Here is a 16,453-nt window from a genome sequence, read left to right on the forward strand (position 1 = left end):
GTGTCTGTGTGTGTCTGTGTGTCTGTGAGTGTCTGTGTGTGTCTGTGTGTGTGTCTGTCTGTGTGTGTGTGTCTGTGTGTGTCTGTGTGTGTGTCTGTGTGTGTGTCTGTGTGTGTCTGTTTGTGTGTGTGTGTGTCTGTGTGTGTCTGTCTGTGTGTGTGTGTCTGTGTGGGTGAGTGTCTGTGAGTGTCTGTGTGTGTCTGTGTGTGTGTCTGTGTGTGTCTGTGTGTGAGTGTGTGTGTGTCTGTGGGTGAGCATGTCTGCAGGTGTGAGAGCTCGGCCGCCTTGTTTCCTCTTTGCTTCCCTCTGGTCTGTTTCAGTCGTTGTTTGGAAACTAAATGATTTTCTTCAGTCCGCAGTTGAACGTCTCTATACGGCCTCTGCTTCCAGGATGTTCTGGGGTTTCCCAGCAGGCCTCTGAAGATGAGTGTGACATCATGGTTCCTGGTGAGCAGCTCAGGCACTCGACACCGCCTCCCCAGGGAGATGATCTTTGTGGGACGAGAAGACTGTGAGCTGATGCTGCAGGTGAGACTCAATCGATGCTGATCAGGTTATTGATCACTCAGTCATGGAACAGCTAAAACCTTCCTGTCACCCAGCGGCCCTGCCTGCAGCCTCCTGATTGGCTGTCCTGGTCTGTGCTGACGTGTGTTGACGCAGTGTGTGCTTCTCTGTTGACAGTCTCGCAGTGTGGACAAACAGCACGCTGTTATCAACTACAACCCCACTACTGACGAACACCTGGTGAAGGACCTGGGCAGCCTGAATGGGGTGAGACATCATTACATCACAGCCCCCAGCCAATCAGCTGCAGAGGGGAGGGGTTGGGGGGGGTATTTAAGAGTCACTTCCACATCACAAACATTCAGTCTAAGTCTTTGAACGCATCATTTGTTTGTTTCTTGCAGACGTTTGTGAACGACCTGCGGATTCCTGACCAGACTTACATCACTCTGAAGCTCTCTGACGTCATCCGCTTCGGATATGATATCCTTCAGACACACACTTTCGCTGTGTGCTCAGTGTGTGTGCTCAGTGTGTGTGTCAGTGTGTGTGTGTTTGCAGTGGTTTTGACATTTTTCTGAGCCACCTCTCCACATTCACATGTCTACGTTCTGGAGAAAAGTCAACATAAAGTCCCAGAGGAGGCTCTGAAGGTCAGTGTGTGTGTGTGTCTGTGTGTGTGTGTTTGTGTGTGTGTGTGAATACCCGTCTCTGATGCGCGGATGAACTGTGTTGTACAGCATGAGAAGTACAGCAGTCAGCTGCAGATGAGCCTGAAGGCTTCAGAGGGAAAGAAGAGTGAGCAGGAAGACCGGGCGAGGGACAAAGCACAGAGCACCAAGAGTCTGACTCAGGGTACAGATCCTGCAAAACATACTGCACTACACTACACACTGTATGATAACAGAGTACTCTGAGCTGTGTTATAAGAACCACCTCTCCCTCTGTGACAGAGGCGCCAGGGTGTCGCCCCACTCCTCTGTATGGTCAGCCTTCCTGGTGGGGAGAGGAGGATTATGGGACCAAAGTCCAGACCAATGATGACCCGCATCCAGGTAAACATGTTTTTATTATTATATATTATTATTGTTATATATTCTGCAGCAGGACCAGCTGCTGCTTCATGTTATTAACCTCTCTTTCTCTGTCAGATGTGCAGAAGGATGCATCCTCTGTGGACCAAGATTTTTCTGGATCTCTGTCCGACTCTCAGCCAAAGACTGTCTACCCGTTATACCACCGTGAGCCGAGCTACTTTGAGATCCCCACCAAGGACTTCCAGCAGCCTAAAACCTCAGGGGCAGAGCTCCATGAAATCCCCACCAAGGATACAGACCCCACCCCAGCACCCTCCCCTCCAACCCCCACCCCACCTATAGTTCAGAGCCACGCCTCCTTCACCATTGAATTTGATGACTGCATGCCTGGCAAGATCAAGATAAAAGATCATGTCACCAAGTTCTCCACCCGCCAGCGGAAAGCACAGGCTCCGCCCAAGACAAACACCACGACAGCACCTGCAGAACTGATGTCCGCAGAGAGCAAGGTGGCTGATTGGCTGGTCCACAGTGATGTCAGCATGATGAGGAGACGTCCAACTTGTGAAGACGTGTACAGCACCAAAAGTGACCTCGCCATGAACATCAAGACCCTCAAAGGTTAGTTTGGAGTTTTCTACCATCCATTTTCTTCCTGGTGGTGTCTCAGAAATCAATAACCATAATTGTGTCCAGAGGCTCAACTCAAACAGTGATCATGTTTTTATACCAAACTTCCACACAGGGATTAATGAAGCAAACCTTTGGTGTCTTTTCAGGTCACCATCATGAAGATGGAACCCAGAGTGACTCGGAGGATCCAGTCCTCAAAGGAAGAAGCAAAGCACACCACTCTGTCCAATCAGAGCAGACTGCCCAGTCAGGTCAGCTGACTCCTGCACCACAGACGGTCCACCAGACACTGCAGTATTCTCCACCCAGTCCAGCCCCAACCTCACCTGTGGCCCCTGAGCGGCCACTGTCCCAGAGCCCTCCTCAGACTCCCTCTCCCTCTAAAGAAATACCAAAACAGGGCCCCCCTGAGCACCTCACCCAGCAGGCCTTCATCATTGAGTTTTTCGATGACAACCCACGAAAGAAACGCTCACAGTCCTTCACACACAACCCTGCCCATGCTGACTCCTATTCTGCCCTTAAAGCCAAACTGGAGCGCCGGAAAGGTGGTGAGAGGCCAGCATCCGTGCATGGACACATTCCACCCACCCAGCAGGTGACGGTCCCCCTGAAGGGTCAGGGCCACAGTGGCCCACAGAGGTCAAGCTCTCTGAAAAGGGAGAAGACGGAGGGGGAAGCGACTTCGTCAGGTTCCTCCTCTCGCTCCTCCTCTGGCATCATCATCAGGCCCTTTGGCAGCGTTGGCAAAAAGTCAAAGCTTGCTCAGGAGTTCGCTGCTGAATTCCTAAACAATTCAGGTCAAAAGGACACTTCCCCAACCAGGGACAAGGCATCACCTCCACCCATGTCTGCACCTCCAGTGATGGTGTCACCACCTCAAGCAAGGATTCCCTCACCACAGGAATCTCCCGCTCTTTCTTCAGTCTCCTACCCCTCCTCCCCCTCCCAGCCTCCAGCAATCCCAAAGTCCTTCATCCCAGGCAAAGCTTCCAGCCAGACTGCCTCTCCTGTCCATTCGTCCGGACCACCCATGTCTGCTATGCTGCCCCTGGGTATCCGTGGAGGAGACCCCAAAGGTTCCCAGAGGTTGGGGAGGAATGAGGAGGACGACAGTCTAAGTGATGCCGGGACCTACACCATTGAGACAGAAACTCAAGACAAAGAGGTGGAGGAGGCCCGCAACATGATTGACCAGGTGAGCTCAAAGTGTAAAATGTTTGCATATTGACAGGTTCTCCGGTGAGGTGGGTTTAAAGGGTCTGCTGTTGGAAGGATAAAACCTGTTTTATAGTCCTGAGAAAAATCAGATGTCCCCTTTGTAGGAGTGAACAATGATTCACTCTGAACCATAACTAGACCAAGGACTTAGGCAGTGTGTATTCATTTGCTGCAGCAAAGCATGACTTCTCCGGTCCTCCTACACCTTCCTGTTGCCCTGGCCCTGCCCCCACCTTATGCATGCCCTGTGCTCCGACAGGTGTTTGGTGTCCTCGACTCTCCAGAGTACAGTGGTGTGAACACAGGAGTGTATAGACCTGTGATAAATGATGGCAAGGATGAGCAAGCTAACCTGCCTAGTGATGGTAGTGCAGTGGACCCATTGCATGGCTTTTTCCCAGGTGCTCTCAGCACCCCCCCAACAGGCCCCGTACAGGTAAAACCCACCAGAATTAACCCTTGGTGGCATGTTCTGATCCCATTGCATGCAGTGTTATTTTCCCCTGTTCCTACATGATTACTGTCTGCTTTTGCCTTTCAGGTTCCAGGAGCTCATGCTGCGAGTCTGGAAGGACCTAAGTGGGTTTCCCGTTGGGCCAGTCTAGCAGACAGTTATGCTGAACCTGGATCCACTCCACCTCAGGGGGAATGTCTAGAAGGTGCTGTTCATATTCTGTCTGCAGTTTTTGTTAAATAACTTATGTGTGAAGTAGGTTTGAACACAACTGCCATGTGTGCTCCTGTTGTTCAGGTTTGGTAACAATGTGGTCTGTAGTCCTGAATTAGTCCACAGGAGACACAAAGAACATGTAGTGTGTCCGGTTATTGATATTCTTGCTGGTCATAAACAGACTGTGTTTTCAGGATGTTTTGCTTTAGGCCTGAAAAGATGGACAGAGGTAGAAGTAAAGGCACTCGTATGAAGTCTTCTGATAAGGACCATTGTTTTGTAGATTTGCGCTTCATGAGCTGGTCCATGGGAAGCTATGACAACTCTGAGTCGGAGTCCAGCCACAGCTCCAGAACGAGGAGGCTCCTCCCCCAGGTGCCTCAAGAAAAGCTGGAGAGTGTCACCCCTAGCATCCTGATTCGCCATGAACCTAACTATGGCCAGGACCCACTGGACAGAGGGTCTGGCCCTCCCCGCCCACAGGACTCCACCCAGCGCCTGTCTGTTCAGGATGACGTGGACCCAGACAGCCTGAGTGATGCCAGTCGCTCTGATGATGCACCTGTTCTGGAGAAAACAAAGCCCAGGAGTAGAGCTACATCTCCTGGTGTCACTGGTCCTCAGTTCATAGGTCAAGAGAAAGTGGCTCCATCCACCAAATCCACCTCCTTCTACATCGGTTCTGAAGACCATCCAGGGAAACTTGAGAAAGCACGGAGCCCAGTGCCATCTGAGAGAACACGAGAGCCTCCGGCAAAAACTCCCCCTACCACGGTTCTGATCCGACACCTGAGTGGACATGAACCCAAGAGGACTGGTGTAAAACCCAACAGCTCCGCTCCAAATCTCCAAACGCAGGACAAGGATATTGTCTCCTCTAAAGATGGCTGTATGTCATCCTTTGTTAGGCAGGAGAGCTTCACCAAAGACCGTCCTAGTGACACTGTTCAGATGAAGAAGCTTCCTCACATCTCCAGTCACCCATCACTCCGAGAAATGGAGCAGAGGAGGGAGGATATCCAGAACACACAGTCCTTCCTTCAGGAGGCAGAGGGAGCACTTTCCTCTCTGGACACCAAGCTCCCCTCGTCTGGTTCTGGTCGCAGCTCAAGGAAAGGGGGGTCCTCCAGTCACATGGACGACTCCCTTTCTGGTGAGTCAGATGTGGACACAGCAAGCACCGTAAGTCAGGTAAGCAGCAAGAACACTCCAGTCTGCTCCACCTCTAAAAAGCCTCCCGCCGTCAGCAGCCTTCAGAAGGAGAAGTCCTCTTCTACCCCTTCGATCCAAGAAAAGGGACGTCACCTCAGTGCCCGGGAAAGACTTTCAGAGAAACGCCGCAGTCAACCAGCTCCAGATGCATCAAGCAAGGCTGAGGCCACAAAGCGCTTCCAAATGCGCCGTAGTGCAGGCAACCGTGGCTCCTTGGATCTGTCTGAGGGCCAGCAGGGTTCTGGTCCACAGCGGACTGAAACAACTTCATCTGATCATGAAATCTCTCGTCCATCGAGCCGCAGCAAAAAACTCATCACCTCTCTCCAAAAAGAGGACAATGGAAAGATGCCCAAAACAGCAACTCAGCAGGCTCTGACACGGTCCAACAGCTTGTCAGCACCACGACCAACACGAGCATCAATGCTTCGACGTGCACGCCTGGGTGAGGCCTCAGACAATGAAGGTGCTGAGACGGATCGTGGCTCTCAGAATTCTGACCATATCACTGTGCCGCCGAAGGCTGAGGGAAAGAAGCTCTCCAGGCTGGACATCTTAGCCATGCCCAGGAAGAGGACTGGCTCCTTCACAGCTCCAAGTGACAACGAGATGTCCCCCACAAGCCGCCCTGGTTTCTCTAACCGGAACTCTGAGTCTGTTGGCACCACCAGGAAGACATCGGTCGGCGACGCCCGACAGGCAATCAGCAGAGGCAGTGGGGTTTCTGGAAAGCAGCCATTGACACGAACCCGATCCAGTGGAGCAAAGTACCCCAGCACTGGTAAGTCCTGTGTATTTTTTTAATCAAATGTTGTGTTTTCAATTTTAGGAATTAAGGATGTTTTAAGAAGAAAATCTGAAATCAGTGATCAGAAAAAACAACGATCCTGAAATATGGAGCAGGGATTTCTTAGCACAATATGCAGCAGCTATGACCAGGTTTTGTTTTATAGTCTGACCTTTACTGTCTCTGTGGAGCACATCAGATTTCTGTCCCTGGAGAGTCTTGGTTGAGCCTTTGGAGTTTGTTGCCGTTACCATGGAAACAGCTCATAAACCTCCTCAGTCATGTTGAGGCATCAGGATGTGCCTCACTGTGTAAATTCAGATCCTGACTAAAACTAAGGAAATGCTAAAGCAACACAAGCTGTGATACCTTTTTTATTAACGCACCAATCACGAGCCTTCGAAGTTGTTGCTATAGAGGCGCATCCTGAGGTCATCCAGGTCTGATGCAAAGTGCGATGTCATCAGTCTGATTTCAATATTTACAGCTTCCCGTCGCAGGCAGAAAGGCTCCGACCTCTCCTCTTCCTCTGAGGAGGAATACGAGGCCGGTGCTGGCACTTCTAAAATGAAACGCTCCTCCCATCCATCTGGCTCCACCCAGACGTCTCGTAGCCAGCGAACATCTGCCACTCGATCCAAGTCTGTATCCTTGGAGATGGAGGAGGATGATGACCAAAATGACGTTGACCCCTACCAGAACTGGTCCACACACAGCGCTGAGATTGCCAAGTAAAAAAACACACAAATGTATTCATGTGTGCTGCTCTGCGGCACTCCAGGCTTCTCGATAACATTTGTTTGTGTTTCCATGTAGGCTTAGTCAGGACCTGGCTAAAGACCTGGCTATTCTGGCAAAGGAAATCCATGATGTTGCTGGGGACGGGGACTCCCCAAGCTCTGGGATGGGCACCACCACCTCACCGAGCTCGATGCCCAACACGCCAGCCTCCACTATCTCTGCCAGGGAAGAGGTGGGCCGTAAACATCCTCCATGTCACCAGACCCACCAAACATACCACAGACTAGATAACTGGGAGCAGACCAGAAAGACTAGGGGGGGAATCTGAAACCTAAAGACACTGCTCTGCTGTCATTTGAGAGTGTTCCCAATTCATTTAACATGTCTGCTCTTCCTGTCTGTCATGTGTGTGGATTCCTGTGCTGAGCCGGGACAGAACAGTCCTGGTTTCAGGTTGATTTGCAGGAGCTTGATCATGCTTTAGGTTTTCATGACTCATTTCTCTGTTCTGCTGCACAGACGCCATTTTATCCATACTTTGGTGGAGTTCGGCCGTGTCAGGTGTCTGACTCATGTCTGGTCCAGCCCTGTCCTCTCCTCCCATCCTCACCCTGTCATTGGTGTTGGATCGTACTGGAGCACATATGATTTGTTTATGTTAAGATCTGAAGATTGATTATCAACAACAAAATGACTGAACCGAACAGACCTGAGCTGGAATCAATTCAATTTTATTTATATAGTGCATTTTACGATCAGAATGTCTGCAGGATCCAAACACAGCGTTTAGTGTTTAATTTGAAGATCCTAATGTAACATAAAACAAATCCCAACATCAGCTGAGCCATGACCTCTGTGAGTGGACCCAACTACCTGAGCCAACGTTTTGGGTGGGTGAAGAGGGACATGGCCCACCCAGGTTTGAGGAGCAGTTAGAGTATCAATCCAAATACGGGCAAAAAGGTGGAGCTGAATGGGCGGGTCACAGCTTTGTGATAAACTGTGTTCCCAGAGCAGTTCGGCCCTGAAGTAACATCTGGGGGTTTCACCATGAAGCAGGCTTTCCTTGCTGGCTCAACAAAGCCAAAGCTCTCCATCAAAGGTGAATCTGAATGAAGCTACTGTGGTGGTGAAGCAGTTAAAGGGAGCCCCCTCCCTGGCCCTGCTGACATCCTGTCTTGATTTTTGAACAGCTTCCTGCTCAGATTTGTTTCACTCTCGTTTGTTGTTGATGGATCCATCAGCCTCTGCCATTAATGAACTGGTAGTTTGTGGACAGTTCATGGAGCTGTGGCTTACTTCTAGTAGTTCCTCCTGCACTCCCACATCTCCCTGTTGTTGTTAGAGCGCTGTATCCCAGCAGTACTAAAATTCACTGTATACACTGTTGCCCTCCACCTTTGCAGCTGCATGTTGACATGGTGCATGCATTCACAGAGCACCACCACCACCAAGCGGCTGCTCGCTGGTTTGATATTTAGTGGTTGGATCACCGGAGCCCTCTACTCTCTTTCCAGCTGGTCCAACATATCCCTGAGGCCAGTTTAAACTACCAGAAGGTTCCTCCAGGTTCTGCTGCCGCCCTGGACCTGGACACAAATATGAATGAGCCAGAGCCCGGTTCTAAGCAGCGGCGTCCCTGGAATCGTGAAGAGGTCACTGTCTAATCTCACTGAGGCTACGTTCACACTGCAGCTCAGCATGTTCCAGTCAGTGTGAACAGATTCACTGGGCCACAGAGAGCCGTTCAAGATGTGACCAATTAATCCTGCAAATACTAATCATAGGTTTTATATAGTTTTACCATTTCACGACATACAAAGTCTGAAATGTTTTGAAGGAGCTGCTCCCTGTGTGTAGTCTTGCTCCCCTAGTGGCAGCTTTGGTCGTTACACCTTCAATCTGAAGAAGCAGCATCCTCCTGATTCATCTGTTCTTGCATTGGTTTGAGGGTGGTGTTAATGTAAACAGCAGGAGGCCCCTCCCTGAGCTGCCGTGTGACCGCAGGCGAAGGTTCACAGTGAACCTGAACATGACTGCGACTGCTGCAGTTAGTTTTGGTGTGCTGGGACATCAGGAAGTAAACTGCTGCTGATGTCCGTGGTGATGTCACATCACAGTCCACCTCTGTGTCTCTGAATGAATGAATGTTTCAGGTGATTCTGGACAACCTGATGCTGAATCCAGTGTCTCAGCTGTCACAGGCCATCCGGGAGAACACGGAGCAGCTGGCTGAGAAGATGAAGTGAGTACTGGAGCGTTTGCTGCTACATTCAGACAGAGCCGAGGACTGGTGGTGCTGTGGTTGGCTGTGATGTTGGTTCTGACCCAGCAGTCTGTTTCAGGGTTTTGTTCCAGAACAAAGCAGAAGTCTGGGAGGAGATTGAGGCCAAGATCAATGCTGAGAATGAAGTCCCCCTCCTGAAAACCTCCAACAAGGTTCTTCTGCAGTTGTTGTTCTCAATGAACATAATTCAAGACATGCGCATGTGCAAACTGCCTGTGCTTCTCATTGCAGGAAATTACCTCCATTCTGAAAGAGCTGCGGAGGGTTCAGAGGCAGCTGGAAGGTAGAGTGATGATTCATGTATTTTCTGTCTGTCCATTTGAGATTGACATAGTTCTTCAAAGGTTCTTCTCAAACGGCGGCCACTGTGACATCATCATGTTCAGTTTAATCTGAACGGGCTTGTTAATGTTCTCCTCTCCCTGTTGCAGTTATAAACACCATTGTGGAGCCCAGTGGGAGTCTTCAGCCTGCCGCCACTGGGACATCTTCTCTTGGTCAGACCCGACCTTCCTCACGCGAGAAGAAGCCCACCACAAAATCCCGCGGTGCCACCTCCAACGCCAATGAAAGCACCAAACGACCACCTCGTGGACCTGACGGGGCCCATTAAATGGCCTGAGTGGGCTGTTGTAGCACCTTTAGAGAGTAACTGTGCATTTACACTGCCAGCCAGTCCCCGCCTCGGTAGATGGGTCTGACCTGAATCTGGCTGCAGCCCCAATTGCAGCTCAGAGACTCTGAGCTGCTTGTTGTATTTTATAGTTTGGGTAGAGAGAACACGAGCTGCATCCTCTGAAACAAGGCTGTCCCATTTAAAAGGCTTTTTCAGCTGTTACAGAGGATGCACCACACTGTCTCATTCAACAGGTGGAGGAGGACCCTCAAGGTCGAAGATGGACACCTCTGTAGACCCTGAACTGGGGCACAGCTTTTGTTGAGAATCTCTGGGCTGTTAAAAAAGGGCGCTTGTAGTCATTTCCAGTAACCAATCATATCTTTAGGATTCATCACCCTGGCAACCAGGAACAGAGGCGTGTGCTTATATAAGTGTCATAAAAGCAAGAGTAGATCTCAGATAACTGAAACTTTAAGGTCAGTGCAGCGACCAGGCCCAGAGCCGCCCCCCTTCTCCTGCGTGGATTGCATTGTGGGACGATCATCAGCATAAGTGCTACAGTGCACAGGTCAGTGTCTGAACCTTTTGTCCACATCTCTGTGACTGACCCCTGCTGGCAGTGTGGGTGCACTGAAGCTGTCCACAACCTGCATCCCTCATACATGTGTAATGTAACCATGCAGAAGCTGCACACGATGCTCCACAGTGGAACATGACTCATATACAGATGTGTATTGATAAATCTGTGCATTGATAATCTGTCTGATCAGAGGAGAGATTGTGTATGTCTGTGAAGGTCTGTCTGTAGGAGGACATCCAGTCAGACAGACACTGTCTGTAAAAACATGTTATTTAGCTGAATGTTTCTGTTGCTGTCGTGACATCAGGCTCATTTAGTTTGGCCGTCTCACTATCATTGAATGTTGTGAGTGCTGAATGTCGAGTTGAAGTGTCTATGGATCTCAAACTGCTAGGTGTTAAAAAAAACGGATCCACACGTCTGGTCCCTGAACACACCGCCTTTCTACCCATGATGAATGAACACAGGCCACAATCTGCCAGCTGAATACGGTTTTCTGTGATCCTGCCGGGTCAGGATGTTGTTACAGCTTAGAGGCAGAGATGTAGCCAATGAGAACACTCCAGAGCGTGCACGTTACATGGTGATGATGACAGTGCTGTTGGCTGCTCCACTCTAAGGGCTGCACAGTTTAAATGAGCTTTGGAGGTTTGGAGATGGTGTGATTCTCTGATCAGACTCACTTCAGCCGTCTGACAGAAACAGAGTGGACCTCTAGTTTGGCACACACACTACACAGACGTCTGTGTAGTGTGTGTGTGTGTGTAGTGTGAGTGTTTGTGCGCAGTGTGTGTTTGTTTGTGTGTAGTGTGTGTGTATGTTTGTGTATTTGCTGTGTGTTCAGCTGAACTTTATGTTTTTAGCCTATAAAGCATCCCAACAGATGACAGTGGAGAAAGTCCCTTTTCAAACATCACCTGACAGAGATGAGGCCCGAGTTAGCCTAGCTTAGCATAAGCACTGGGTGCAGGAGCAAACTGTGAGCATTGTCACCTGAAGCCAAACACACAGTTCCAGATAAAATACTCGGTCACATGGTGTTGTTTCACCGCTCACGCAGGGCCGATGTAAAACACGGTCACTCGTCCGCCTGTGTCCAGACTTTGTGCTAAGCTAGGCTAGCTACACCCGGAAGTGTTTGTCTGGAGGAGCATGTTTCCTGTAGTTGAGGCAGGTGAGAGTTTAAGGCTGTTCACCAAATGTGCACTTTTTCATTTAATCCCATGTTCGCTGTTTGCGTGCTCTGCAGCCAGTGAGAATGTATGATTCATCACCTGCCCACAAACCTGATTGGCCATTGCTGTGATGATGTAACCGCTGCTGCTAAGGCGATTGGTCATTTGGGCTTCCTGCATTTTGTGTTTAACTTTTGTTACAGTGCATGTGAAGCACATGATTTACTCTGAAACCCTTTTCATGCTTCTGACAGATATCTGAACTCGTCATCGCCGCCCTTCTTTGTATCACCTGTCATTTGTAATAAACTAACTTCATGCAACGGCTGCAGCCTTTGACTTGATCTGATTAATCACTCTGATCATGACAGGAACCAATGGGAGGAACTTGTGATGACATCACATTATTAAATGTCATGTGATGTTTAGAGTCATTTGAACAAACAATGAGTGCAAATGGTATTTGACATAGATCCTTTCAAAATAAGAGCCCACAGTAAATACTAACCACTTTATGGAGGAACAGAAAACAGGAAGTGAACATAACGTTTGGTGAATGATGCAGCGTCCGTCTCAGGTGTGTGCCGGTTCTCTCTGCGCCTGCTGGAAGCCTCTCTTCATGGTGCAGGTGATGTACAGGAACAGCATCTGCAGAGGAGACACAGCAAAGACCTGGTCCACTGCTAGACCTGGACTTACAGAGGAAGGTGTGTGTGAGTGTGTGTGAGAGTCATGCAGGTAAATCAGGTAAACACACAGCAGCAGATAAACATTCAAATACCGGCCTGTGTACAGTGTGATGACGTGTGCGCTGTGATAAAGGAACACAACACACTGCTGCTCTGTGTTCACACACATCACACAGACACACACACGTCAGTAATCTTTACATCTGCAGGCAGGTTGATTGACAGGTCATTACACACTGATCATCATTTAGCCCAAAATCAATATTCTGCCACATTGTGCTAAACTAAGACGGTTCCCTCTGTTCCAGGAAAACCAGTTGATGGCAGTGTGTGTTCAACAAGACGTGCAACCAGGACCAGGGACCAGGACCCCGGCTCTACCTGAGCCTCAGCCCTCGTGTTTTAGCTGCTCAGCAACCAACAGTGTGTTTATCCATCATCTGGATTATGAGTCTGAAGACCAACAAACACCCGGTTGCTGGGCATATCTGTTTACCTTCCACGCCTCCTCCAGCGCTGGACTCCAGCGCTCCTTCAGGACCGGCTGGATGGCACGGATGAACTCTGTCCCCACATACTGCAGACAGAGACAGGGTTAGGTCAGGACACAGCTGCAGAGTGCAAGATGACAGCGGTACACTGTGACATCAGTGCGGTACACTGTGACATCAGTGCGGTACACTGTGACATCAGTGCTGTACACTGTGACACCAGCGCGGTACACTGTGACATCAGTGCTGTACACTGTGACACCAGCGCGGTACACTGTGACATCAGGGCGGTACACTGTGACACCAGCGCGGTACACTGTGACATCAGCGCTACACTGTGACATCAGGGCGGTACACTGTGACACCAGCGCGGTACACTGTGACATCAGGGCGGTACACTGTGACATCAGTGCTGTACACTGTGACATCAGCGCGGTACACTGTGACATCAGGGCGGTACACTGTGACATCACAGTGTACCGCGCTGATGTCACAGTTCTGTACACTGTGACATCAGGGCGGTACACTGTGACATCAGGGTGGGCGGTACACTGTGACATCAGTGCTGTACACTGTGACATCAGGGCGGTACACTGTGACATCAGGGCGGTACACTGTGACATCAGTGCTGTACACTGTGACATCACAGTGTACCGCGCTGATGTCACAGTCAAGCATGACTTGAGGATCGTTAGCAGATCAGAACTTCCTGTTTATTCTGCGCTCTTCTGCTGTTACTGACTGACTTCGTAGTATTTTGGCGAGGCGCTGTAGCGGTAGTGCTTCCTGCCCAGCTCTAGGATCAGCTGCTCCAGGCGCTCGTCCTGATCAATTCTGGCAACCGTCTTCTCGATGAAGGACATGGTCCTGCAGAGACAGAAAGACACCAATAGGAGGCGCTGCAGACCAGAGAGAAGCACAGACGTCACACTGAACGTATGCTGCCATAAATCAGGGCGCCATTTGAGAGTGGACCTGCGTTTGTTGGTGTGTTTGTGTGTCTGTGTGTGTGTTTGCTGAGGCTGACCTGAGCCCGTGTGCTCTCAACTCTCGGCTCGTCCTCAGAGCCTCTACATCGTCCACGTCTTTGAATATGAAAAAGATGTCTTTGCACTCAGGGTGAGTCTCAAACAGCCTTGGAGGAAAAGAAGAAGAAGAACAGGAAGTGACACGCTGCGTTTCATGTGATCTGAAGGTCGCTCTCATCAGCCGTGTTTGAGCTGGAAAGATGGCGACTGACGACCATCACGTGCAAACACACCCAGAGATGACATCATTGTGTGTCACATGATTTGAATACTGTTGACATAATGGTTGATGTTTCATCTCTTTGGGCCAATGCCTCAAACTGATTCTTCTTCTGTGGTGTAAAGTTGTACGACAGCAGGAGAACAGCCTGTCTGTGAGAACAGCAGCACCCGGTGGACATCAGAGGAACTACAGCCAACCAGTTTACTGTTGACCATTACCAGGTAGGGTAGGGTAGGTAGGGTAGGAGATTTTGAAAACTCAGTGAGAGTCAGCCAGATTTTGGATTTCACCCCGACGCTATGCCTCCAACCAGTCTGTGACTTCGGCCATCATGCACGTACCTCTCTGGTGCACAGAGCAGGAAGAGAGTGACAACCAGCCAATACTCCTACAGGGTCCCCCCGGAGGATTGATGATGTTTTTATGTTTTATAGCTTCAGATGATTCATATTCTTTGTTTTAATGTGAAACTGTCTAACTGGTTGCTATCGGATTGTAAAGAGAAGTTACACTAATTTAACAAGAAGTGCATCAGAAGGAAACCTCCGACCTTTAATCCTCATATTATAACTCATCAGTGGCTGATAAAGCAGCAGCAGTATTGATTATCAGTGGTTTGACTGATCAAGTCATTGATCACTGCTTTCTGACCACAGTGCTACTCACCGGACGAACATGATGATGCCCACGCGGCTGACGTCCTCCTGGATCTCTCTCCAGCTCTGCCTGATCACCCGCCGACTCTCCGCGCTCAGGCTCACACGGACAGCATCATCTTCCTCCCGGCCGTCCTCACCCCCATCACCCGCCCGCCCGGAGCGCGGTGTCTCTGCCGACGGAGAGCAGCCCATCACTGACCTCAGGAACAAGGCGAACAGCGGAGCCACCGGCTCAAACAAGCCGCACACAGCGCGCCATGGCCCGCAGAGGCACAGTGTGCGCTGCGCCAACTTCCGCAGAACTGGTCGCTTTATACCGACACACACACACACACACACACACACACACACACACACACACACACACACACAAACACTCACACACACACAGACACACACACAGACAGACAGACACACACAGACACACACACACAGACACACACACACAGACACACACACACAGACACACACACAGAGACACAGACACACACAGACACACACACAGACACACACACACACAGACACACACACACAGACACACACACACAGGCACACACACACACACAGACACACACACACACACAGACACACACACACAGAGACACACACACACAGACACACACACAGACAGACAGACACACACACAGACACATACAGACACAGACACACACACACAGACACACACACAGACACACACACACACACACACACTATGAAGGTGGAGCTGGTGGACATTTGATGCATGAGTTTATATGAGTGATCTCAGTCGAACAGTCAATAAGTCATAAGATCCTACAGGAGACACACGCTGATGTCCGATCGGATCATTTATTTTTATTGTCACAAGATCTATGATGTAAAAATCACAGCTCCATTTCAACAAACGTCAAATATTTTCTTGCTCACATCCCACAATCCTTTGAAAGTTCACTGATGACATCATCATCTTTCCTCTCACTGCTCCGTCTGTCTGTGCTTCTTATTGGCCGAGACAACATCTCTCTGGAGGTTTTAAACTCCACCCATCACCTGCTCCTGTGGTTCCTCCACCTTCACTGGTGCTGCAGGGCAACAAATCACCCGGTGATGTCACAGAGGGCTTGACAGACAGGACGTTCCTGTAACATATGTGATGACCTCACCTGTCACCTGGGTGTATTCTTCTGTGATATCACTGCTGACATCACCAGGAGGCCATCGCAGCTCGCCGCTCTCCACCTCACCTCCGTCCATTGTTTCCACTACGATAGACGGGAGGTGGCACAGCGGTTTTGGAAACACCTGCAGAGGAGGACCAATCAGAGAGCTGTTTGTCACACCTGCTCTATCTGCATTGAACTGGGTCCCACCTGGATAGACTCTGCGTCATCTCCCGAGGCTCCACCCACTGTGGAGTCACAGGTATTCATCACCTGGTTGGTCATCTCAGCCAATCAGAGCCAGAGACAGGAAGCAGCTGAGACAAACAAACACAATGAAATACCAGAAGCCCGAAGAGATGCTGCTGACATCAGCCAATCAGTAAAGGCCTTATTAAATTGTGACTGCAGGGCAACAGATCATACAAGCACTCCAGCTTGGGACAGAGCGGTGTTAAAGATGCCCATCAGCACCGCAGCTGAGGTCTTGAACCTGTCCTGGGCTGTTGTCTGGGCCTGCTGCTTTCTCAGGGTTTATCCTCTGTCCTGACATCCACTGCAGACACAGTCCTGATGGGACTGTAACTGCGGGGCAGTGGGAGGAGTTAGATGACTCGGAGCGGGCATATAATATATTGTCAGCAGGTTATTGGAGCATGCAGGACCACAGTGTTCAGAGGTCAGAGTGTCGGTGTTGACAGTGTGTAACCAGCAGAGGGCGTCATCACTCTGAGTGACACGGTGGTAAGATAAAC

The 16,453-nt window shown here is 50.0% G+C and overlaps 3 protein-coding genes across 3 annotated transcripts; 1 reads left to right on the top strand and 2 right to left on the bottom strand.

The window, feature by feature from the left end:
• The first annotated feature begins 423 nt into the window (after positions 1 to 423).
• On the top strand, positions 424 to 10,513 carry cep170bb (centrosomal protein 170Bb). Its single transcript, XM_028396786.1, has 18 exons — positions 424 to 528; positions 685 to 774; positions 912 to 990; positions 1,102 to 1,160; positions 1,248 to 1,362; positions 1,461 to 1,562; positions 1,659 to 2,165; positions 2,324 to 3,375; positions 3,658 to 3,834; positions 3,940 to 4,057; positions 4,352 to 6,061; positions 6,555 to 6,798; positions 6,884 to 7,040; positions 8,326 to 8,463; positions 8,965 to 9,053; positions 9,154 to 9,247; positions 9,327 to 9,378; positions 9,527 to 10,513. The coding sequence occupies exons 1-18, from the start codon at positions 424 to 426 to the stop codon at positions 9,706 to 9,708; spliced, it is 5,070 nt and encodes a 1,689-aa protein (XP_028252587.1). The 3' UTR covers positions 9,709 to 10,513.
• A 1,529-nt stretch (positions 10,514 to 12,042) lies between these two features.
• LOC114429130 (neuroglobin-like) lies at positions 12,043 to 14,751 on the bottom strand. Its single transcript, XM_028397975.1, has 5 exons — positions 14,567 to 14,751; positions 13,677 to 13,784; positions 13,396 to 13,516; positions 12,655 to 12,735; positions 12,043 to 12,117 (listed from the first exon to the last, which is right to left on the bottom strand). The coding sequence occupies exons 1-5, from the start codon at positions 14,749 to 14,751 to the stop codon at positions 12,043 to 12,045; spliced, it is 570 nt and encodes a 189-aa protein (XP_028253776.1).
• A 717-nt stretch (positions 14,752 to 15,468) lies between these two features.
• On the bottom strand, positions 15,469 to 16,007 carry LOC114428477 (protein LBH-like). Its single transcript, XM_028396914.1, has 3 exons — positions 15,909 to 16,007; positions 15,702 to 15,840; positions 15,469 to 15,620 (listed from the first exon to the last, which is right to left on the bottom strand). The coding sequence occupies exons 1-3, from the start codon at positions 15,981 to 15,983 to the stop codon at positions 15,571 to 15,573; spliced, it is 264 nt and encodes an 87-aa protein (XP_028252715.1). The 5' UTR covers positions 15,984 to 16,007; the 3' UTR covers positions 15,469 to 15,570.
• Positions 16,008 to 16,453: the final 446 nt, after the last annotated feature.

This window comes from Parambassis ranga, chromosome 24, assembly GCF_900634625.1.
Source record: "Parambassis ranga chromosome 24, fParRan2.1, whole genome shotgun sequence".
Lineage (NCBI taxonomy): Eukaryota > Metazoa > Chordata > Actinopteri > Ambassidae > Parambassis > Parambassis ranga.